This window comes from Eucalyptus grandis, chromosome 5, assembly GCF_016545825.1.
Source record: "Eucalyptus grandis isolate ANBG69807.140 chromosome 5, ASM1654582v1, whole genome shotgun sequence".
NCBI lineage: Eukaryota > Viridiplantae > Streptophyta > Magnoliopsida > Myrtales > Myrtaceae > Eucalyptus > Eucalyptus grandis.
In genome coordinates, this window is record NC_052616.1 from 45,333,630 (window position 1) to 45,356,857 (window position 23,228).

The 23,228-nt window shown below is 36.4% G+C and overlaps 2 protein-coding genes across 4 annotated transcripts; one reads left to right on the top strand and one right to left on the bottom strand.

The window, feature by feature from the left end:
* Positions 1-4,667: 4,667 nt before the first annotated feature.
* On the top strand, positions 4,668-7,274 carry LOC104445220 (transcription elongation factor 1 homolog). Its single transcript, XM_010059041.3, has 5 exons — positions 4,668-4,826; positions 5,614-5,751; positions 6,405-6,475; positions 6,815-6,836; positions 6,917-7,274. Exons 2-5 carry the CDS (start codon positions 5,639-5,641, stop codon positions 6,975-6,977), a joined length of 267 nt encoding a protein of 88 aa, XP_010057343.1. The 5' UTR covers positions 4,668-4,826; positions 5,614-5,638; the 3' UTR covers positions 6,978-7,274.
* A 4,391-nt stretch (positions 7,275-11,665) lies between these two features.
* On the bottom strand, positions 11,666-15,677 carry LOC104445221 (transcription factor VOZ1). Of its 3 annotated transcripts, none has more exons than XM_010059044.3 (5): positions 15,496-15,677; positions 14,607-14,860; positions 14,038-14,187; positions 12,795-13,317; positions 11,666-12,658 (listed from the first exon to the last, which is right to left on the bottom strand). In XM_010059044.3, the coding sequence occupies exons 2-5, from the start codon at positions 14,832-14,834 to the stop codon at positions 12,105-12,107; spliced, it is 1,455 nt and encodes a 484-aa protein (XP_010057346.2). In that variant the 5' UTR covers positions 14,835-14,860; positions 15,496-15,677; the 3' UTR covers positions 11,666-12,104. The 3 variants fall into 3 exon arrangements, with proteins under 3 accessions (XP_010057346.2, XP_010057345.2, XP_010057344.2); XM_010059043.3 differs by lacking the exon at positions 15,496-15,677 and adding an exon at positions 15,296-15,489; XM_010059042.3 differs by lacking the exon at positions 15,496-15,677 and adding an exon at positions 15,209-15,489.
* Between the last annotated feature and the right edge of the window lie 7,551 nt (positions 15,678-23,228).

The window sequence follows — 23,228 nt, forward strand, 5'->3', positions numbered from 1 at the left end:
CCCATATTTTGACCCACATTTAATGAACTATGTAGAAAATGAGATAACTAAAACATTAATATGAGTTGGAAATAGGTTTATTATAGTAGAGCCCAATTGAAAAATGAGTCATAAATGGGTCTATCCCAAATTCATTTAAAATCCATTAATAATCCAACCAAACCCACTACTTTTCAGTTTTATGTTCTTTTTCTTTATTTTCTTTTTTTATCTTTCCTTTCTTTTTCTTTTTCTTCTTCATTATATGGTCGCTGGCCACTCGGCCGGTAATCGACCATAGGCGAGCTCAAGCCTTGCCAGCCTATGGTGAGGTCAAGCTCACTCGACGCCGGCGAGTTTGAACCCCACCGATTTGGCAACCTAGGTGAGGCTTGAGCCTCACTCAAGGTCACCAAAGCCTCGCCGACGTCTAGTGACCTTGGGCAAGTGTCAAGCCTCGTCTAGATCGTTGGATTTGGTGAGGCCCAAGCTCGCCCAACCAGCCTTGAGCAAGCTAAAGCCTCACCATATCTAACAAGTTAGGCAAGGGCTTGAGCCTCGCCCAAGGTTGCCAAACGTCAGCGAGGCTCTAATGACCCACAAGTGAGGCTCGAGCTCTTTGGATTTTGGCAAGGTTGGCCAGTCAAGGGGCCACCACTATGGTTGGTGATCGCCAATGAGGAAGAAAAAGAAAAGAAAAATAATGGGAAATAATTGAAATATTGATTTAAAAAAATATTTAATAAAAAATTATTGAAAGGGATGTGTGAGTAAAATATTTTTTCTTACCGAACAACAAAAATATCTATTAGTTTGTTTTCAGGTTTCAGTTAAATACCGGAAAATATGATTATTTTCCTGAAAAATGATTTTCCTAGAATATTAATGTATTTTGAAAATACGAGTCGGTTCAGGTACAAGTTAGATCGAGTATAGGTTATTTGATTTACATTGCATGAAAATGAGTTAAAACGGATTAAATAGGTCAATATAGGTTGAATTATTTTCAACTTGACTCAAATTTGATTCGACCCACTTGTTTAACAGACCTAATTGGATCTTATACTAAAAAGTAAAACCTGAAGCCTTTCCTCAGTTTATATCTGTCCTCGGGGAGCCACAGTCAACGCTAAAGAAACTACGAATCTTTTTCTTATACATAAAAGTATTTTTGAAGCCCTATACAGAAGCAATGAAACAATTTTTTTTAAAAAAATTATGGATATAATTAATGAAAACCTCCCTTATGTAAGTAGCAGAACCCCAAGATTGCTCATTTGAACATGTGATAATACATGGGGAAGAATGAAATAAACTCTCAGATAATTAGGAAAGCTCATAGTCTTTCTGAGAAAAAAAATTCAGATGATTAGAAGATGTTTGTAGTCTTTCGGAGACGAATAATTGAGCAGTGAACTCAAAAAAAAAAAAACTCTTTTACCAAAAAAAAAGCAGTGAACGGAAATTAATATAGGTTAAATATCTAGAAAAGGAATCTCATTTTTATTGCAAATAAATGAACTTTTTGTATTCTCTCAAAAAAAAAAAAAAAAAAAGGTGGTCCGCCTGAGCACGTATTCACCACTCGCCGTGGAGAATTTGTTTTGATATCTTCGACGGGATGACTTGCTTTTGATTATAATTATTACATTCGACTACCCACATGAGATTCCTATATTTATCCCATAAGAATAGTTTTTTTTTTCGAAAATCTTTCGAAGGGAGATGATATATTGACACTATTAAAAAAAAAAAAAAAGCACTCATAATTCACAGCTTTTTCCAGAAATATCTGTTATGTAAAGACATGTCGGTTTAACGGTTTTTATCTTTGTTATATACCGTATGGTATATCTTTCCCGTAAAAAAAGTAAAAAATGCATTAAAAATACAATTTGTTCGCTTAATGAAATAAGCCATGAGCTCCCTAGAAGGCTAATGAAGTCATTATCAGAAAATTCCACGTCAGCATGTCTAAAACTCTTTGAGGTTTTGCCACAATTTTTTTTTTTTGACGTTTGTACAAATTGCGAATTCTTCGCGTTCATTCACAATTAATTGTTCTTCCATGCCATTAATGGTGAACATAACGGTGAACATGGCAAAAGTTCATTGCATTCACGTGTACATTAAAGGTTATCGTTAAATGAGCCATTAAACTATGAAGAGAAAAACTTCTTTTCATTATCAATTTCCAATATCAAGGTAAATATTCCACTCTTCTAACATGGAAGGGGGATGTGTGGGATTCAAATCTTCACATTCTCAAGGGGGATGGGATAAGGACGCGTAAGTTTCAAGAATGGGTTTCGATTCCCACGCCCTGCAAGAGGCAGGGCAAAAGTCTGAGAGTGAGTGTAGTGTAGGAATAGAATGACCGACAAAAAAAAAAAAGGTAAATATTTCTATTGGCTTGCATCCACACATGATAATATTCATTCATTTTGAACAAAATCCTATGTTTTGGAAAAACCGTTTGGATAATTATTTTCCCGAAAGCACAATGAAACATTGATAATGTACGTAACTTTTTTTTATTGTCAATTTAACACAAGGTATTCGCGCCACGTATCGGTTGTTTCTAACTATTGTGTAATGACTCTCCACTATATATTTACCTATCAAATATTCATTATGCTTCTTTTAAAAAAAAAAAAGGATTTCTTTCCATTTATCATAATTCGTTGAGGAGTGCACACTTGTCTATAACGTGCCTCAACACTAGTATTCATTTATGAGAAAAACTAATACAATTATTCTTTCAAGTATAAAAGCTTTAAACTAAATGACCAGTGAAACGCAGATCTTTTTATTTATATTTGCCTTTTTTTCCAAATATTGAAAATGAAGAGAACAGAATAAAATATAATGGAAGGGAAAAAAAATTCTTGTACTTTTATAAACTCTCACTTAATAGAATTTTCACCTTAAAAAGGGTAGTGTAATTTCCATCCCTATTTGGATTACGGCACTCCTCCTTTTTTTTTCCCATTTAACTTATTGAAATACACTTCTCTCACTTCAATTTGTTGTTCCTTTTCTTATAAGGCTAATCGACAAAACCGCATTCGAAAAAAAAAAAAAAAAAAAATCGACAAAACTGCATTTATTCCTAGGGTTAATACCCTGGAAAACCCCAAACTGGTACACTTGTGACAAATTTACCCTATGTTAGTTTTCGTTAAATGTTATTATCAAATTATTAAGTTAAATGACACGTGACAGTTAATCAGTATACCAATTTATGATTTTACGCTCCGTTTATCACAGTTTACAATTTTTATGATTTTTTTGTGATATTAATCCAATTTAGCATAAGGTATATTTGTCACAAATTTACCAGTTTATAGTTTTTTGCAGTCGAATAAATTAGTTTGGGGTAAATTTGTCATAAATGTACCAATTTATGGTTTTTTATAGTTAGTCGGGGTAAATTTGTCACAGGTTTACCAGTTTGGGTTTTTCATGGTCAAAAAAATAGTTTGGGGTAAATTTGTCACAAGTGTACCAGTTTGGGGTTTTTTAAGGTATTAACCTTATTTCTATTATCTTATTAATTAGTTTCATAATATAAATGCCCAATTACATTCAACAAGGTATCGTTTCATCTTACATCATGTTATGTTTTCAGAATAAATTTGTAGATTTTTTTTTTGTTAAACATTATTTATTTGGTGTTTTCTTTTTTTAATCTAAAATTGCAAATCTAGTTGTAGTTTCTTTGCTCTCAAACTCAGTTTAAAGTTCAGTTTAAATTTTTTAATATATTTGAAAATTTTGATCCACTTGCTATGGGGCGAATTTACAATGGATATCAATTACTTTCTTCATGGCAGGAGTAGAACAACAAGAAGTTCCCTTATTTTCTTCTTTTTGTGCTTTTGTTAATATATCAATATGATCTGAATATAAGCATTTTTAACATTTGATCATGTTTTTAAACAAATTAACCTTATTCATACTTTGATCAATTTTTCTTTCCATTTTTATCAAGATCTACTAGATAAAAAATTGATAAAAATAGAAAGAATGCTATTTTAGTTAATTAGCCTACTAAAAAAAGAAACAATATATTGAAGAGAGAAAGAATGGTAATTCAGTCAGTTAATTGAAAAAAAAAAAAAGAGTGTCTTATCCAAAATATAAAGGTGGAAATAACGCAGTCTAAAAAGAAGGATAATTTCGATGAAAATAATAAACTTGTGTTGATCAATAAATTTGAGTCCTAAAACTTTCTTTTGAGTCATTTAAGTTATAAAGTTTATCATCGTTCTTCGCACTAGTATCCATATTAATGTAGCGAAATTAAATAAAGACGCCACTACCGAACCCAGTTTGCTTGCCTCGGCTTCGAGGGCACCCGATGGCAACAAGAGCCACTACAGCCACCGTCCGATGAGGCCCCATGCCCGCCTTCCGATTTGGCTAGGGTTCCGATCCGGCTAGGGCAAGCAACCCACGCCATCAAAAACAAGTACCGGTCCGGACTACTCGGCCCACTTTTAGATGATGCTCGGGCCCTTGTCGGCTCCGTCCACTAAAAGGCAACGAAATTTCAAAAAAAAAAAAAAAAAATAATAATAATAATAAAAATAAAGAGAGAGATAGAGAGACTAGCGCCAAAAAAACCACAACAAATTTTAATACTTTAATGTGACCAAAAGTTTTAAGATCCGAAGGACCGAATCGAACATTCAAAGTCATTCTCGAAGAAGTAACGTTCGACTCTACCTTATAAATACCGACCGCTCTGCCTCCTCGCATTCCCCAAGAATCTCTCAAATTCCTCTAGAGGGCTAGGGTTTGCGCTCTCGTTTCAAGAATCCAGGCGTCGTTCATCAAGCTCGGTACGTGTTCCTTCTTTTCCCTTCGATTCTTGAATGTTCTTGAGCAAAACTCGATGGGGTTTTGTTCGGTTGATGCATCGTTAGTCTCTCTGTAGAATGCGTGGTTCGGCATTCGCGATCGAATGCGGGAAGTTTCGGCCTTTCGGGTCGTCGTTTTCTTTCGATTTCTCGTGAAAAAACCAGGCACCGATTGCGAAATTCATTGGAATCGTTGTCTTATGTGGGTTTTTGCTTGGGACAGAGGGGGTATGGAAGAATCAGGTGAAAGAATGAATTTTTCTCTTTCTCGGTCTTGTGTTGTTGCGAGAGATTAGATTGGGTTGTTTGAGGGTTTTCGTGGAAGGGTAGTCTGAATCTTATTACGGCATGATAGCGGAAGGCTTTATTCCCTTGATCCTGTGATATTTTTGATGAGTGAAACTGAATAAAAATGGGGTTTTTAGAGTCGCACGTAATGCATTGATTTCTATCTCTCCTGACAAACTCGAGTGGAATCAGAAAGAATTTCCTCAGAGGCCATGATAGTGAGAGTTCTCAATTAGGTTTTTGTATGAGGTTGAGTTTTTCCAGGGTCCCTCCGTTTCTATTTTATTTTTCTTTCTTGAATTGACTTTTTGCAATCTCTTTTTTATGCTGGATTACAAATTATTGAACTTGTTTGGTTTGAGTAATTCTGGCCTGTATTATTGACCTTAACTGCATAGATTGAATGTGCGGGTGCAAGGGTTAGGCTTGTGTGAGCATTAAATTTGGGATTTGTGGATTGATCTTGTTTCCTTGATTGCAGACTAAAAGCAGAAGGAACTTGAGCTATGGGGAAGAGAAAGTCTCGGGCAAAGCCACCTCCCAAGAAGAGGATGGACAGACTTGATACGGTTTTCAGCTGTCCTTTCTGCAACCATGGCACAAGTGTGGAGTGCCGCCTGTAAGTTTTATGTTCCTTTGTTTCTGTTTTTCCACCCTCTCATAGGAATAAGGCTTCTATAGGTTTATCCTCTGAACACTAAGTCAGAAATTGTGCGACATGTTTTGTTTTTTGAAACAGTGCATGATTCATATCATGAAAAGCTTTTTATGGATTCAAGACCATCTTCCTGCTGAAGTGCATTCTGATATTTTCTTTAGAATATCAGATGAGGCCCTCTCATCTGATGTTATGTATTTCCAAGCATTTACCAATCCTGATGTGTTACAGTACCATGCGGAGAGTTCCTCTTCAAGTAATCTTTTTGGAATATTAATCAGGCTTATAGAGTCTAAAACCATACCGATAGTAGTAGAGATGCTAGATAAAACAGTTGCCTTACAACTTTCGATTGTTTTATCAGGAAAACTTAATTAGAAGAAAATAGGTCAAATTATCTCCCACAGAGAAGGGATGTAAAGAACATTTTCCTTGAAAGAAGTGAATCACATCATTGAAATCTAGGACTTATAGTTGAGAGTAAGAAAGAATAGGAATAGCATATGAAACTTTTGATTCAAAATTCATTGTAACTGCAATAAACAAGGCTGCTTACAATGAGGTATAATTTGGCGAGAGTGATTTTATGACTTTTTGCATATTTGTGGTTTCAGTGATATGAAGAACTTAATTGGTGAAGCTGTATGCGGGATATGCCAAGAAAGGTTTAGCACTTCAATTACAGGTATTTTCTCATGTCTATACGTTTGTATGTGTAAGTGTAAGACAGGTTTGGGAACTTATAGTATTCCCCATTCTTATGCGAATTATTAAATTTAGTTAATTCTTAGGACAGCCTCTTTGTTTGTAGTTCATCTGGTTAGAGTTGGTTGTGACTTAAGACAGGTGTGGGAACTTATCGTGTTCCCTATCCTTACGCAAATCCTTTAATTAATTTCATTCTTAGGACAGCCTGTGTTTGTAGTTCATCCGGTTAGAGTTGTCGTGAAAGTGACAGATAATGTGCTTTGAGGAGCATCCTGAATTTGTACTGACTCTATTGTCTTCTCTATGTCTTTTACAGCTTTAACTGAGCCAATAGACATGTAAGTTCATCTGCCCGGAATCCCTTTTTAGTTCTTTCAACTGTCTCTCATGTCCTAATACAGACCTTGCAAACTTGCAGATACAGCGAATGGATCGATGAATGTGAACGGGTTAACACCGTGGAAGATGATGTTGCCTAGGCTGAAGCCTCAATGCCCAGATACATTTAGGGTTAGATGCAAATAGCTCCTAGTCCTTCCAGTCTGTAATTAGGTCCCTAGCGGTATTGCATATGAACCATGTCTTTAATATGCGGGGCTAACTATAGTGTAGTTGTTCTGGAGTATTATCTGAGTTAAAGGACACCATGATTGGGGTGTGTATTGGCGGTTTACGCTTGCTGCAGTCTTTGCTTATCTGACCCAGTACTCTCTGATTGAATATGTCAGACGTTGAGATTACCCTGATCTTGGTGTATATACATTAGATCGCGAAAATCATCTCTCTCTCTCTCTCTCTCAATGTATTTTTGTGCATGTCTTAGACAAATAAGTGTAGGAGACGTGCTGTGTTATTATGCTTGGCGATGAGAAAGAAGATGGAGAAAACATTAAAACATACATTGGGAAGGCGGGTACTTTGGTATTTCAAACGAGCTCCTTCAGGAGTGAGAACGTCATGGTTGGGCGAACATGTGGGGCTTTTCCCCTAGATCCTGTAGCTCTCGATTTCTCGTTGCTTGAGGCCCATATTGATTAAAAAACGATGAAAACTGTGCAAATTGGAAAAAGTCTATCAAAACGTTCCAATGAGAGGGTAATCCTGTCAAAATTTTGAGGCCACAATCTGAAAGTATTTTCTGCAACTAAAAGGATGCATGGTTTCTCTTTTATAGTCAAAACAAAAGTAAATTTTTGGGTTAATACAAAGAATCTTAAACAAGTACACATGTAATAAATTTATTTCATGCCTCCTTTGCACAAAATCTTAAAATGATACACTTGTGACATTTATCTTCCATTAGTTTTCATTTAATTTTGTTATTAAATTACTGAGTTTTATGACATGATATATCAATTTAGGGTTTTTCAATTTTGTGGTTCCGTAATATTAATCCAATTAAACATAAATTAATGGAGGATATATTTGTCATAAGTGTATTAGTTTTAGATTGTAACATACCAATTTAGGATTTTTTATAATAATAATCATAAATTTTTTTCAATATGTAAAGAGCAGAGGTTTTGCTTCTTGAGTTTCGATTTGTTTTACATGCTGGCCTCATTGCCCTTGCAGCTTGTGAATGTGTTCGGTTAGAGGTGGCAAAGTTCTGCATTAGACTCGAATTCAATGGGCGGATGACTTGCGGGTGGTCTGAAAATTTGAAAATAAGTCAAAATAGGTCAATGACAAACCCAACTTAGTTGCTACCTAAAGATTATGTTAGAGGAAGAAGAATTAGAAAGAAAATCTGAGAAGAAACAGAGAAGCATCGAAGAAAAGATGGAGAGAGGATGAAGAGAGCTGCCGCTGGTGATGCCCATTTGCTATGATGGGCCGGTCTCACCGGCGTCATCGCCGGCAACAACAACAGTCCGCCGACTGTTTCGCAAACAACAGTTTAGTGACAGTCTCTCGATATCTCTATCTCGCGCCCATTTCTGTCTCTCTCCCGTATCCTAGGCATCTAACTGGTGCTTTATCTGTACGTCGCTGCAATGACGACATTGACACTCGTTGAGGGATTACAATTAGCGATGGCTGCTGGCCGTCTTCTCCCCCGTGTGCTGGAATCGTGTTCTGCAGCTCCAAGTCGCATGGCAGTTCGCTATGCCACATGGCTTGTCAACAGCCATATGGTTCAGACTCGGATGATCTTTCTGCATTTTCTATGTAAAAATTATAGGGATAAACTCACCATAAATTTTAAAATTTACTAAGAAAGTACAATTAAATTTTAAAATTTATCAAATTACTAACACGTTATATTCAAATTAATCTCTCTCCTACGTGGCATTTTTTATTAGTTTCTTTTTCACTCTTATTTAAATTAGATTACAAAACTCAAAAAAGCTAATGTTTTATTTTAAAAACAAAATTGAAAAAAAAAAAGAGGAGGGTAGGGTAGGGCCTTGCCAATAGGTGATGTCACTGCCGCCATCCATTGCCAGAGGGGCTGACTCTACGGACCTTGGGCGAGGACTGACGTTCCTTGCTAGGCCTAGGTGAGGGTGCCCAAATTTGAAAGACATCGGTGCTTGTCCGAGCCAAGAGAGTGTCTAGGTGCCCTCACTTGGGCCTAATGAGGCTGGCAAGGCTCACTAGCCCTGGATGGTAGCTTGTGTCGCTTAGATTTGGGTGGGCACAAAGATCAAGGCCTCGTCGCTATCTCCTAGGGTCAATGAGGCCTTGCCTAAGGTGGGCGATGGCCGCCAACCCCAGGAGAAGGTCGGTGTCACTTAGATTTAGGCACCCCTTGCCTAAGCATAGCAAGGGTCGCCGAGCTTTACCCGAAGCTAGTGTCCTGTCAACCCTTGGTTAACAAAGAGGCCCTACCCTACGCTTCTCTCTCTTTTCTTTTTTCAATTTTTTTAAACAAATTTTAGCTTTATTTGTTTTTAATTTAATTTAACTAAGATTTGAAGAAGAAGAAAAAATGCCACATTGAATAGAAAAATTAATTTAAGAATGCCATGTTAGCATTTTCCGTTATACAAACTAATGATATTAATCGAATGACTTGATTATATCAATTTAATAAATTTTAAAACTCAATTGCACTTTTTGTAAGTTTTATTACTTAGTTGTGCTTCCTGGATAAATTTTAGAACTTTTGATGCATATATCCTGAAATTCTATTAAGTTAATTTTGCAGATTTTTTTCTTCACTTTTTCATTTATTTACACTCAGTTAGCTTGGATGGAGTGATAAAGAAAGGAAAGGGATTCAAATAATTATAATAAAAAATAAAGAGATTTGGAGGTATTTCAATAATATTGAGTGGGTGCTTGTGAGGGAAAAGAATACATTATAACATCAAGGTCATTCTATATATGTATCAATTAGTGTAAAAAAAAAAAAGATACAAGTGAAAAAGAAGAGTTTATTTGTTTGTTAATACAAAAACAAATATGGCCATGTTAGTTGACATCGTTGAAATTCTTAGCAAAAGAATTTTATTAGTTGGATTTGAAGGTTTAATAACTAGATCGAATAATAAAAAATTAGAAACCACATTGAATAAGAATTCACGAACCACCTATGTTGTCATTTCATTTCATTTTGATTTCAACTTAATTTGCATTAACGGATTCCCAAAGAAGAAAGCAATGCTAACTTCTTAGTATAGTCAAATTCACTAAATTACAAAAATCTAAATCCTAGCGAAAAAATTATATTAATCAGATTTTAGGTTTAAGAACGAGATGGAAGAATAAAAAGTTCAAAAATTATATTATATATTAAAAAATAGTTCACGAATCACTTAGTTGTCACTTCATATGATTTTGACTTGGACTCAACTTGTACCAACCGATTCCTAAAGTAAAAACCAAAGCTAAATTCTTAATAGAGTAAGATTCACTGAATTACATTGATCTCTGACAAGACTTGTCTTGGATGCTAATCATGCCCACTTACTAAAAGAGAAACCTAAGGGATGCAATTTCACCGTCCAATCTTTATTTCACGTGGACAAACCAATCGCATCGAATTTTAAACAAATTATCTTGATATTCTCAGAAAAGAAACCCACTTTTGAAAAGGCCCCAAGGCGGTGCTCCAGTAATCATCGTATTCCTAAAGACTCACCTGGCTCTGAATGACCTTTTGGGTGTTCACACAGCATAGACAGATAGAAAAAAGCATGATAAGCAAAAAGAATCGTGCGAAGAATCAGATGCTTCCGATCACTTGAACATGCTTCACGTGTGAGGCTGAGCTCATTGCTCATGAGATCATCTCCACTGATTTTACTGTTCAGATCGCCTGAATTAGAGTGATAACATTTCTATTTTCAGGAATAATTTCTGTTGATAAATAGTTTTTTTTTCTACCTTTTTAAGTAGTTTCTTAGTATTTAGACGCATTTGGTAATTACACTGAACTTCTATTCTTAGAATAAGGAAAAAAAATAGAAAGGTAGTTGGCACAATACTCAAATATTTTTTGTAACATAAAATTTCTTTTAGTTTTTAAATGATTTTCTTACTTTTTTATTTTTTTTTTCCTTTTTTTCCTCCATTCTTCTTCTTCCTCAAGCTAGTCACGGCCATTGCCTTCCTCCTCTAGCCTATCACCGGACATCAACAACCGGCTAGAGATGAAAGCCGACAACCTCGCCAACCTCGCCAACCTCAAAGGAGCGCCAACCTCAGAGGAACCGGTGAGGCTTCGCCTCGCCCCATTATCATGAGATCAACTTCGCTCGGGGCCTAACCATGGCGAGGCCAAACTTGTCATGGTTGGACGAGGTCAAACTTCACCCAGCCATTGCGAGATCATTGGACCTCATTTGGCCGATTGTTAACTATCGTCAAGCCCTAATGACCAGCTAGAGGAGGAGGAAGAAGAAAAGCTAAAAAAAAAAAAAAAAAAAATGAACTAAGAAATAATTTTTTTCTAATACTTATTATTATTTCAAATTTATTCCTAACCACTGATTTAATTGGGAAAATAAAAAAATTAGCCAACATCACTAAACGGATTTCCATTTTTTTTTTCAGAGAAAAGAACAAAAAAGACTGAGAAAAGAAACGTTATCAAAACAGCCCCTAAGTTATTCAATATACAAAACATGGACCATCACCACAGAACATGAATCTGTACGTAGAAGACCGCATATAGCAAGCCTCAGAAACATAGATCACCACCAAATCGCACAGGCGATTCACTTGAAAATGATAATATATTTCATTGTAAAACGCCGATGAGGACAGTACGAGAACATACAGTATAATGTGTCCTATAGATTTTAACACAAGCACAATTTTCCAATAGACCTAGAAAAAGATTGGAGCAGTATATTAAGGAGTGGCCACCACCATCACCTTAAGGCGCCACCATCCATTTTCAGTCGCCGACACAGCAGAATTGCTCATGAAAATTAAGGACAGGTTAATAATCCAGAGGTTAGAATGTACACCAGTTTATGGATCTCTCTGCATGACCCCCAAAAAGAATTTGAGGTTTAGTTGAGCTTATTGTTCATAGGTACTTCAGACTTGATGCAAGCAGCAAAAGGGTTAGCTCCGTTGCAGCCTGGAGATAAAATGCTTAGGCTAATGCAGAAAATACCAAGAAGAGCAGCCTCTTCATCTAACTTCCCTTACGTTACGTAATATTCACCTTTGTTCTCCACAAGGTAGTCATATGGGGAAACCAATCCATAGTCGACTATTTCATTTGCCGCTGCACCGTGATTCTGATCTGAATAAATGTATCCAACGCTATCCTTTGAATTAACTTTGGTTCTTCCCTTGACAGAGCGCTTACTATCAGGAGGGAACTCAGCTGTCAGCCTTCCCATCTGTTTCTGAAGATCAGCAAGAGAATCATTTGCTACCCTACCCTTTGGATTCTTCTTCCCATCAACAAGCTTCAGTTCCAATCTGTACAAGGCACAGGCATCATACTTGTTGATCTCATACTCATAGAGATGCCACTCAAAGTGATTCAGCGGTTGTGGATCCATATAATAAGACCTTTTCAGCCCTCCAAACTCATTCATGACCTGCTTCCGTGACTCATGCCAACCACGGCCACTGTAGTCAGGTAAAGACCTCTGCTTTCTATTTCCACTTTCAAATGCTCTGCGAGGCTTGTCGAAAAATAGCCATTCCCTAATTGTCTCACCCTCCAGAACCGAAAGGTCAAAAAGTTCTGCAATCATAAAAGACAATCCAGGGAATTAGAAAAACCTAAAAGGGTACATCATCTGTCGCCTGGGAATAGATACCCCCAGAAGAAACAGTATACCTGAACAAAACCAGATGAGAGGAAAAAACTATGAGTTTACCAGGTGCATTCCATGGAGACTTAGCAGTTGCAGCTCCCTCACATTCTGGAATGCCAACATCTTTCCCTTGGGCCTTGGCACTAAGAGCAGCAAAAAGAAGCCCGTCTTTTAGACCAATTCCCCCTGGTCGGAGAACTGGGCTCATGCCCGGTGGGCCCTCATTTAATGCCAGAGCAGCGTGAAAGCTACTGCAGTAGTCCTGACACCATTCCAAACCTTGAGCAGGCCTTGGGCAATCCCAGAGTGCACATTTGGGGCCCAGAAAGGCTGAAGGTGGAGGGCAAATACTTGGTAGACAGTTGGTCACATGAGGCATTGTATCCTCTCCACCAAAACCTGTGCTGTTGTAGTTATCATAGTAACTTTGGTTGAACCCTTGATTCAATCCAAACTGAAGCTGTTCCAAGCTGTTGATGCCATCTACAGTGTCTATTGCTGCAGCACCAATGGCAACATGGGAGTCCTTGCACTGATCTGCAGATGGGAAGCAGCGTTTCTGGGGCCTCGGCTTGCTATTCAATCCCTGAAAAAGATGGATACACCATTTCAAACTCTTAGTTGTCTCATATGAAACTCAGTCTGACAATCAGCAATAGACGGCATCAAGAACCAATATCATCTCCAATCAGATTCCACCATGAATTCTCATGGCATGTAGATAAGTACACGATGCATTTATAGTCTTGCATAACACCAAATGGAGCCCTTTCATGCATTCAAATTGTTGCTCAGCTTTCAATGTACTAGTGCTTTGAATGAGATCAACAGATCTAGATAATTTAACCTCAGTGATCTAGTCTATGAAGTCTGTAAGAACGTTATGCAAAAAGGGAGCAGGATACGAACCAAAGCAACAAATGATTAAAAGCACAAAGTGAAACACACATCCTTGCAGGCAGAGAACTCAATCACGAAAGGGAGCATTCAGCAGATGAGCAGAAAGTCATATCAGAAGTTGCAGGGCCAAAATAAGCTAAAGTGAAATAATTCTTCAGCATTTTTTCAATCTAGATCATAGTCCTTAACACATGCTCTTGTCACACTTAGATGTTAAGATACACATATCTTGAACCTTGGATCACATGAACCTCAGTAAATTCAGCAGACACAAGCATAAGATGAACATATTGTGGAAAAGAAATTTACTACATTTGAAAGAGTGTTGATAGGATAACACTTCAACTTACATGGAGCATATTGTCAACATAAAAGCTTACTGCACAACAAGTTAAGGAGGAAGCACCTCTGGCAAGTTTGTGCCATCTCCAATGTTTAGGTTTTGATCATTTGGCTCCGCCTTGGGTGGAGTTAATGCACTAGTTGCATCATCTTCTTCCTCACACAGTTGTAGCAATCTACATATATCTGATGAGAAGGAGGCAAGGCTACCGCCCTATAGCCATCAAATAAAGGAGAAAACTTCTCAACATAACTTCAAAAATGGATGCAACAACTTGCAGTAAGCAATCAAAATACGGCCCATTAAGACAGTTTTAGAACCCACTTCCATTTGAAAAATCAGTCATGCACCAAAGATACAGGTTTGATGACTCTGGTTTTATACCAAAAGGAAATAAAAAGGCCCCCTACCAGGACTCAACCCTTGGCAGGATCATGCACAAAACTGTTCTCTCTCCCAGTTAGATATGTTCTCCAGTGAAAGTCAAAAGCAACTTAGTAATAATCGTTGATCTTGAACTCTTTTGACACATTTGCATCAATCAATAGAATTTTCAACATGAAAAGTTAAATGGAGAAGTTCAGGAAGGTGACATATGATGTAAAAAAGGGCGATGCAGATGAGAAGCTAACTTGTTGCAAAGACGATGCAGGAGAGGGCTCGTTGAGCTCGGCTTTCCACTCGCGAAGCATTTGATGGACTTGCTCCTCAAGGACCACAACATCAACGTTGCGGCTCTCCTTCCTAGCATACTGCAGATCTACGAACATCCCCTGGAGATCGTCCACTCGGTTCTTCGCCTTGTCCTTGAACAGCTTGTGAGAGGCCGACTTGCAATAGTTCTTCGAGCCCTTCCCCATCGCAACAGTGCCCCCCTCCTCAGCTCCTGCCAGAATCCAAAAAAATTTCGGAACCCATCAACCAGATTGCCGCCAAAAAGATGCAAAACCGAACAATCAGAGCAAACATGATTTCAATCCCAAGGTTCCGCTAATGCCACCGCATCGGCCACACAACTTCGGACATACTAAACCCATCACTCAAGAATCTAACTTCACAAGCAGAGCTCGAATCACCGACGCACCCGACAACCTCTCAAGTGAAATTCGCCCGAAATCGAGACAAACAAAGCAGACGGAGCAAAACCCAGAAATGCAGAAACAAGAAAAAGCAAAAGACAGCGAGACAAAACCCAGTACCCATTTTCACCAAAAAAAAAAAACCCAGTACCCACCAACGCCCTTGAGCTAAACCACCCCACCCAGATGTCCAAATCGGAGCGCCGGAAAAACCCTACTCCCCGAAGCGATGCTGGACTTACCAGAGAGACCCAAGAAAAATCTCGGTGGGAAGATGCGGGGGAGAGAGAGATATAGAGAGAGGGAGAGGCGGAGACCGATGGGGGAAGAAGGGAAGTGCGAGTGGGAATGCGAGGAAGAAAAGGGGGAAGGGGGCACGGAAAAAGCAAAAGATTCTGAGAGGACGAGATTGATCGGGCAAAGGCAGAAGATGCCTTCTTACCGCAAAGCGTTCTCCTTTTGATGCCTTGCCGGTCGGTCCTCCCTTCGTCTTCCCAATGGGAAAAAAGGGCCGCCCTTCCTGTCCAAGAGTTTCTCCTCCTCTCTCCTCCCCCCTCCTTTCTCTCTCTTTTCTCTTCTACTTTTTGTTGATTTTGAGGGCTAAGTAAACGGAGGAACTTCCCATAGAAGCTAGGAAGACCACCTCCTCAGACAAAACTTTACCAAGCTAGAAATAGTGATGAGCCAGTTCAGATTCTGTTCAGATTTAATCTGAAATATGAAATTTATTTATTCGAATCGAATACCCGTGTTTTTGGAACTCGAAATCCACTTGCATATCGTAAAATTTGGAACAATTCGTCAAATGAATGAATCGAGAAACAAATGGTCCGATTCAAATTAACAAATTTTTGTGCGATATAAATTTAAAAATTCATCGACTCATATTACTAAAATATTTCCATATTTAATCCAATTTAAGGAAAATTTGTTTCTTATGATTTAAAGAAAAATTATATTGCTAAAACACTTTTGTGCAATATAAATATAGTGGACAAGTTTTATAATTTTATAATAAGATTGAATTCTTTTATATGTTTATTTTCTTATTCTTTTCATTTTTTTTTCTTTTAAGTCCAGTGAGGGTTGCTAATTGACTCTCCTCCTCGACCAATGAACAAGGGTTGGGCCCTTGCTTGTGATCGGCAAGGTCTACTAGTGAGGGTTGATTGGTGATCTTTGTAGAAAAAAAAAAGAAAAAAAATAAAAACTTATAAAAACTTATAAAAATTGGCCTGACATCTCTTAAGTCAAACTCCACTTAATATGTGTTAGAAATGAATTTGTTCTTTTATTTTTTCATATGAGTTGAAATTGGATTAGTTATCAACCCATTTATGATCTACTTAAACTTGTTTAAATAACTTAAGGCAATTCATTTATGACCCATTTATTGGGATCTAAAAGGAATTTGCCCATTTCCTTTTTATTTTTTGGTTCCATTTTTAGTTAAGTAAAATGAAAATAAAAAAAAATAACAAAAATGGAAATTTTCCATTTGCCAATAGTAAAAATTTCTAAAAGTAGAGCACATATGATAAAATAAATAGTAAAAATTTCAAAATACGCAATATATATGTTTTTTAGTGTTCGGAAAAATGACATTAAGAAACCGCTCCATTTACGTTTTCTGAGGATGAAGACAAAATAAAGAAGTTGATGGCCAAACTTGAGAGGCAAGCTAATGCAAAACGGCTCGACTATCGACTTGACATGACAAGTCTCTTTTGTAAAAAGTACTTCCCGTGTTTTGTGTGGCTAAAGCTCTTCAAGAAAATAAAGAAGAGAATGCATGATTTGGTTGGTCTCGAGCCTAAATATCTCCTTAAACTACTTCGTCTGATTATACGTCCATGAATTAGGGGACTCTCTCGTGGAAGAGTAGACTTCACCACACCCACAAAGGTGTTTGAAAAATTGGTAGGCCGGTATAGTAGTCATCCACGCCAATAAAAGTGGGAATGATATGTGATAGGTGAAAAACCTATTGCAAGGTCAATTTGTGCTTCGCAGGCAAGTCTCTTTTGCAAAAAGTACTTTCTCGTGTTTTGTGCAACTAAAGATAAGATCCTCTTCAAGAAAATAAACAAGGGAATGCATAATTTAGTTGGTCCCAAAAAGGATTGTCATAGGACAACTCCAGAATCAGTACTTAGAATAACAAAGTTGAAAATGGAAAAATAACATCAATGGTTCATGAATTTTGAATCGATGTGTAATATGATTATTGAATTTTTAATTTATTCAATATGATCATTGAACTTCAATCAAATATGCAATATTGTCTCTAAACTTTTAATTTATTCAATATAATTTATAAACTTTTGATACATATTCAATTTAATTCTTAAATTATATGAAAATGTTTAATATTATCTGTCAAATACAGGGACAACTTTAAACATTTTCATGGACTACATGAACATATACCAAAAGTTCAAAAATCATATTGAATAAATTAAAAATTCAAGAGTTACGTTGAACATTAGGTTAAAGTTTAATAACCACATTGAAATAAATAAAAATTTTAAAAATCACATTACACGTTAAGTCAAAGTTTAGAAATTACGTGTCATTGTCCCTTTGAAAAAAAAAAATTATGAAGTTTGTATCAATTGGCTCTTAGCATTCGTGAATTTCTTCATGAATGGAAGTGTGTCGAAAGTCATAATGTGGTCAATGAGACAAGAAGTTCCATTCAAGATATGTTCTATCTATTTTATACTCACATTGGCTCTGCTAATGCTATAAATCAGCAGGGAGATTGAGAATAGACACATAGCCTTCTAATTTAGATTGGAGTCTACTATTAGTTAGCAATTTTGTAGGTTCCTAGTTCATAAAAATATGGAACTAGGAACTAGCCTAGATCTCATAGGAACATGGAACCAAACTAATTTTTCGATTTTCAATTTTACTTTGAAGTGATACTCACTCATACCCCCAAAAAGGAGGAAAACTCCCTAAAGAAAAAGAAAAAAGAAAAAAACACGCATTTGTGTGTGCACCCACTTAGTAGTTCATACAAGGTAAAAGTTGAAGTTCCAACGGTACCTACTAATTCTTAATTTGTATCTTACATTTTGATTCAATTGAAAGATTAATATTGTGGGTTTATTAGGTGAACGTAAGAAACACTGTCGTGCAAACCAATTCATTATTGAACTCGAGAATAGAAGCTCTTTTTATGGCCATATGATTAACATAAATTTAAATAACTAATTTAGCATCGAAATTTTGATCTAAGTACTTCTTTTTGTTTGATATGCATAGACCGATCACTGAATAGGCATGGCCTAGCTTGGAGCGTTCCCAATAAGCTCACAAATATGGAGTCGACCGAGTCAAGGAGGAATTGCTTGTTGAACAAGTTGGGATTCAAGAACCATTAGTCGTATAGTCAAGAAGCAACAGATTATATGAGATGGGACACAAAAAATTTGCCAACTTGCAAGGGAGCCAATAATTTAAGTGAAGGATTCGAACCGGCAAGTCAAGAACTTCAAGTCGAGAGCACGGAAAGCGTCACTTCAATGAGTGTCAGAGAATGTCATTGATCGGAAGTTTTCAAGGCACAAGAAGCCTAGGAGGCGGTCAAGTTAACTGGGCATGTTTTGAAACTTCTATGAATATAAATTTTCATAAGTATTCTAGGATGTTGTCAAAGATATCGTGGGTAATGAACACTTGTGTTTTGATAATTTTGATAATTAATGAAATATTTAGTAAATAGGGAAATTAAATTTCTATCGATAGATCAAGTGGCAATCTCGATTGTAATTAAAGGTTTTCCCCTCATTTGCATCATTCCATTTTCAATACAATAAAAATCAATAGAGCATTATCTCCCATACATTCTCTCACTACACAGTCGCGATCCCATTAGTTCGCTGTGACACACACCGAAGGCTTGCAAACATAAAAACTTATATTTTATCTTAATGACTGTTCGATTGGTTTTGCTTTACTTGGTTAGCTTTCATAAGAATAAGATAGGAGAATCGGCTTTTATATCAAGATGCTCACCACTTCCCTTTCGGGATTCAATTAACACCCCCATTCTTTTTCTAATTCGCACTAATGTCACGGTGCCCTCTGCATGGTCACCCAAAATCAAATCCGAATGTGTCTTGACAGGTAAGGGACTTCCATGGTGACATTCAAAGGAGGTCGCTGGCTCTCGCGCCTTTGCCCACCGTGTATCTATCGGGAAAAAGAAGAGAATAAAGAAAAGCAGCTCCATTTTTCATTTTGTAGGTATTGTCAACTTCTAAAAAATGCAATTTTCAACCTTTGGCTGCTCTGGAGGATAGATGAGCAAGATGTGACTAAGTATTTGATTGGAATAGACAGAGACGTGTGAGAGATTGATTTGAAAGCTTGATGCCGACAATCGGGTGGGCAACTTGCCGAAGCACAGGAGATGATGGAGGGATGCGTGGTCGCATCGTGCGGTCCGCCTGGGTTGTATAAAAACCACTCTCGCTAAGGTGGTATATAAAAAAATCAGTCACCTTTTTGCTGGACGCAAATTTTCTTAAACATTTTATGAATGGGATTAATTAGAAAAGAGTGGTATCTTTGCAGAAAAAGTTAATTCGATACCTCAAGAGAGAGATTGCTAAAAGGGGGAATCCTCCAATCAAATTGATAAAATTTTATTCCAAGATCATCTTAACAATGAGAAGAAAGAAAGATATTATTGAACATTATGTGGTCTGAAAATTTAACGGAACTTGAGATTTTAGCAACAAATGAAGATCACGCTCTTGAAATTTTCTATAAGCATGCTTTGGTCTATATATAGGTTTTCATTGGTGGTTCTGATCAGGTCCAATCCCACAATTGATTGCCAATTGTTATTCATGCACGATTGCAATAGCAATAGACAATTTTTTATGGAAATTATATCTCCTCTAACTCATCCATAAAGACGTGTATAAAAAGTCTTAAGCTACTTCTACTCTTTTTTTTTTGTCTAGTTATTTCACCCTTCTTTGTTTTTTTCTTCTCATTTTCCCATTTTATCAACAATAAATACTCTATTTTCCCAAAAAAATTTAGGTAAACGTAAAAGACCGAACCGTACAAGCCATTTCATCTTTGAATTCAAGAATAGAAGTTCCTTTATGTCGGCATGATTAACATAAATTAAATCACCAATTTAGTACCGAGATTAGATCTAAGTACTTTTTGTTTGAATATGCAAAGACTGTTTAATATATAGGCATGCTAACTTGGGGTAGACCTGATGCGGTCCTAATTTTTAGGGGCCTGGCATATTGAGTATATTTCCTTTTCAAATTTCCAGCTACTTATATTAAAATGGGAAAGACATAGAAAATAATTTTAGGATACTGTCTTGTTCTTTTTCTCTTACGGTGAATTTATTTCATGAAAAATAATAATTTAGAGAATTTTTTTCCTAAAAATGATTGTTTTTATCGTTTATAAAAATTAATTAAGAAAAAATTCTTGAAACTATTTTTTTGTGAAATAAACGCATCCTTAATATTTATAAGGTTAATCTACAACAAACAGAAAACATGATTGTATCAACACTCAAATTAAAACTAAAGACGAGAGTTGCCACGACTGGTGTGGCAAAGACCGTAAAAGTACAAGGCTGCCTCAAAAAATTTACAATTGATGAAATGAATGAGAAACAAGAATAAAGAAGAATTTATGACCAGAATAAATCTTCACTACGAAGAGGGAAGACTTAACCAGGAAGAAAAGAGAGAAAATTAAGGAGAGAGAAAGAGTACATTATTGCGAAATAAGGGGCATTTTGGGTAGCTAGCCACAAGAAGATAAAGGAAAAGTGTAGAAATAATCCCAACCAAGTTTTTTAACTGTATAAAGAAGATTATAAAACTTGTCGTGAAAATATAATTAAATTTCAGGACTTTTAAAAAGTGTATTTAAGCATTAAAAATTGTCAAATTGATGTAATCGAATAACTCCTCTCATTACGTCCAATTTTAGCCACGGAAAAAGCAGTGCCCTGTCTTTTGTCTTTTACACATAGTGTTAACGTTACTCTTGGCCGACCACAAGGTCAATTCATTGAAAAACTTAAGCAAAAGCATGAAGGTTTGAATCGCCCTTTGGTATCTACCAATGAAGTCAAAATAGCCATGAAAGTGTGACTCAAAATGCATTCATATCAATATCTGAAACCAAATTTTGTCAATGCCAACACTAAAAATAGTCTCAACTATCCCGATACGTGAAAGCATGATGGGCAGGAGAAAAAAGATTTTACAAGAGACATGTTTTCGTGCTAATATACGGGAAACCCAACTTGATTTATGAACATCCATTAAAATTTCCAGATTAAATTCTCACTACCCGGTCATTAGAAAAATAAAAAAACTAAAGTGCTATGCTAGTATCCACAACCAAAAGGAAACTCAAATGGCAGTATATCAAGGATATCATGAATAACATACACTCGTATTCTTGTTTTCGTGGTAATTAAGTGGGGTAGTTGGTGGATTGGAGATTGGATTTCCACCTTTAAATTAAGAGGAGATGTATGGTTATGATTAGAGCAACTCATGTATAAATAGGGGTCTTATTTGTGTCATAACATTTCCAACAGGATCATTCTCCTCCAACCATTTCTTTCTCTCAAGTTTCTCTCTACAACCCGCGGTGGCCAAGTCTGCGAGTGAGCGATTGGTGGAGAGGAAAGGTGGGCTTAGGGGACTCTAGTAAGGGGTGAACGGGCCAAGTGAGCGAATGAAAGATAGAACGAGGGGAAAGCTAAGCTGTTGCGACCCTTCCCAAGCACGCTTTCGGGGAGCAGATTTCCTAAATCTTTGCCTGTTGACACCTTACTTTTGTTAGCACATTGCGTATGCAAAAAGAACAAAATAAATAAATAAATTACAAGAAAAAGAAAGGCACAAGGAAAGGGAGACTAAATTTGGTTTTGGGCCAAGCATGTACAGCCCATAGAAGCAATCCTCAACCCAATCTTTTGCCATTTGTTATGATCGGCTAATCAACGATCGCACTACACAATAAACCCAATGTTTTGCCATTTATTTTGTGACAATCCCTCCATGGATGGGTTTGAAAATTATCTCCATCAAATCTTCATTTCTTTAAACAAAGTTTAAAAAAAAAAAAAATGAAATGAAAATGTTTTTATTGGAAAAAAGGGTTAATATATTGAAAAACTAAAAACCAATTCAAAAACGTCTCGATAGAACTAGTTAAAGTTGGACACTAAACAAGTTAAAGTTGGTTCTTCAATCCTCACTCGATCTCCATGTAAATTGGCTTGAAACCAATCGAGTAAGGCTGGTTTAATTTTGTTCCCAAATTAAACCGGTTCTGATGTTCACCCATAGCTACAAGAGCCAGCACTTGGCTAGTAAAAAAAAAAACAAAAAAAAAAGTCTATCTATTTTTTTTTTTCGAAATATGCGTTATATCCTCTCTTTGTTTGCATAAAAATGCAAGGCATATTAAAATGCATGTTTTGTAGTTATAAGGCGCTAAGTCCCCAAAGAAACACTTTGAACTTTTGCCTATAATACAAAAATAATTCCGACTTTCCGAATGATCTGAAAAAAAAACACCCACCCTTATATTTTCTATGGGAGCAACTAAAATGATAGATGACAAGGCTAATCCGTTGACGTGAGAATAGAGAGAAAAAGAGTGGCAATAATATCTCAAAACATAATAGAGCAGATTAGTCTCGATCAAGAGAAATAGGAAACAAAGACATTTTGGAGAAACAACGTCATCTGACTTCTGTTGACACATTTGCTACTCTTTTGGCTATTAGAAATGTATCATGTCAGAGACTTTAGATCATGCGCCATGAGACCTCGCAAGGTTGGGAAATTTTAATGGCACATTTCTCGAATAATAGCCTATTAGTTTTTTTTAGTTCATTTTAAATAAAAATATTTTTGTGTCATGATAAAATTTCTAGTTTTTTTTAAAAAAATTGGCCTTTCTCTAGTCTAATCTTAATTTTACTCCAACCTTTTCACTCTAGTCCTAAATCTTTTACATGTCCAAAATATGCCACCACTTTATTCAAAATTATTGACATTAAAATCAGTTATGTTTGAGTATCATCTAAATGTTGACATCTAAATTTCGACATCTTACTTAAGACTTAATAGTATTAAAAGTTAGAAATTAGTT

Bases quoted from the DNA above. Each gene is read 5' to 3' on its own strand.
- LOC104445220 (XM_010059041.3), top strand. From the start codon at position 5,639: ATGGGGAAGAGAAAGTCTCGGGCAAAGCCACCTCCCAAGAAGAGGATG. The intron at 5,752-6,404 runs GTAAGTTTTATG...TTGTGGTTTCAG, and splicing joins ACAAGTGTGGAGTGCCGCCT to TGATATGAAGAACTTAATTG. The intron at 6,837-6,916 runs GTAAGTTCATCT...GCAAACTTGCAG, and splicing joins TTAACTGAGCCAATAGACAT to ATACAGCGAATGGATCGATG.
- LOC104445221 (XM_010059044.3), bottom strand. From the start codon at position 14,834: ATGGGGAAGGGCTCGAAGAACTATTGCAAGTCGGCCTCTCACAAGCTG. The intron at 13,318-14,037 runs GTGCTTCCTCCT...CATCTTTTTCAG, and splicing joins ATGGCACAAACTTGCCAGAG to GGATTGAATAGCAAGCCGAG. The intron at 12,659-12,794 runs GTAAACTCATAG...TTATGATTGCAG, and splicing joins GTCTCCATGGAATGCACCTG to AACTTTTTGACCTTTCGGTT.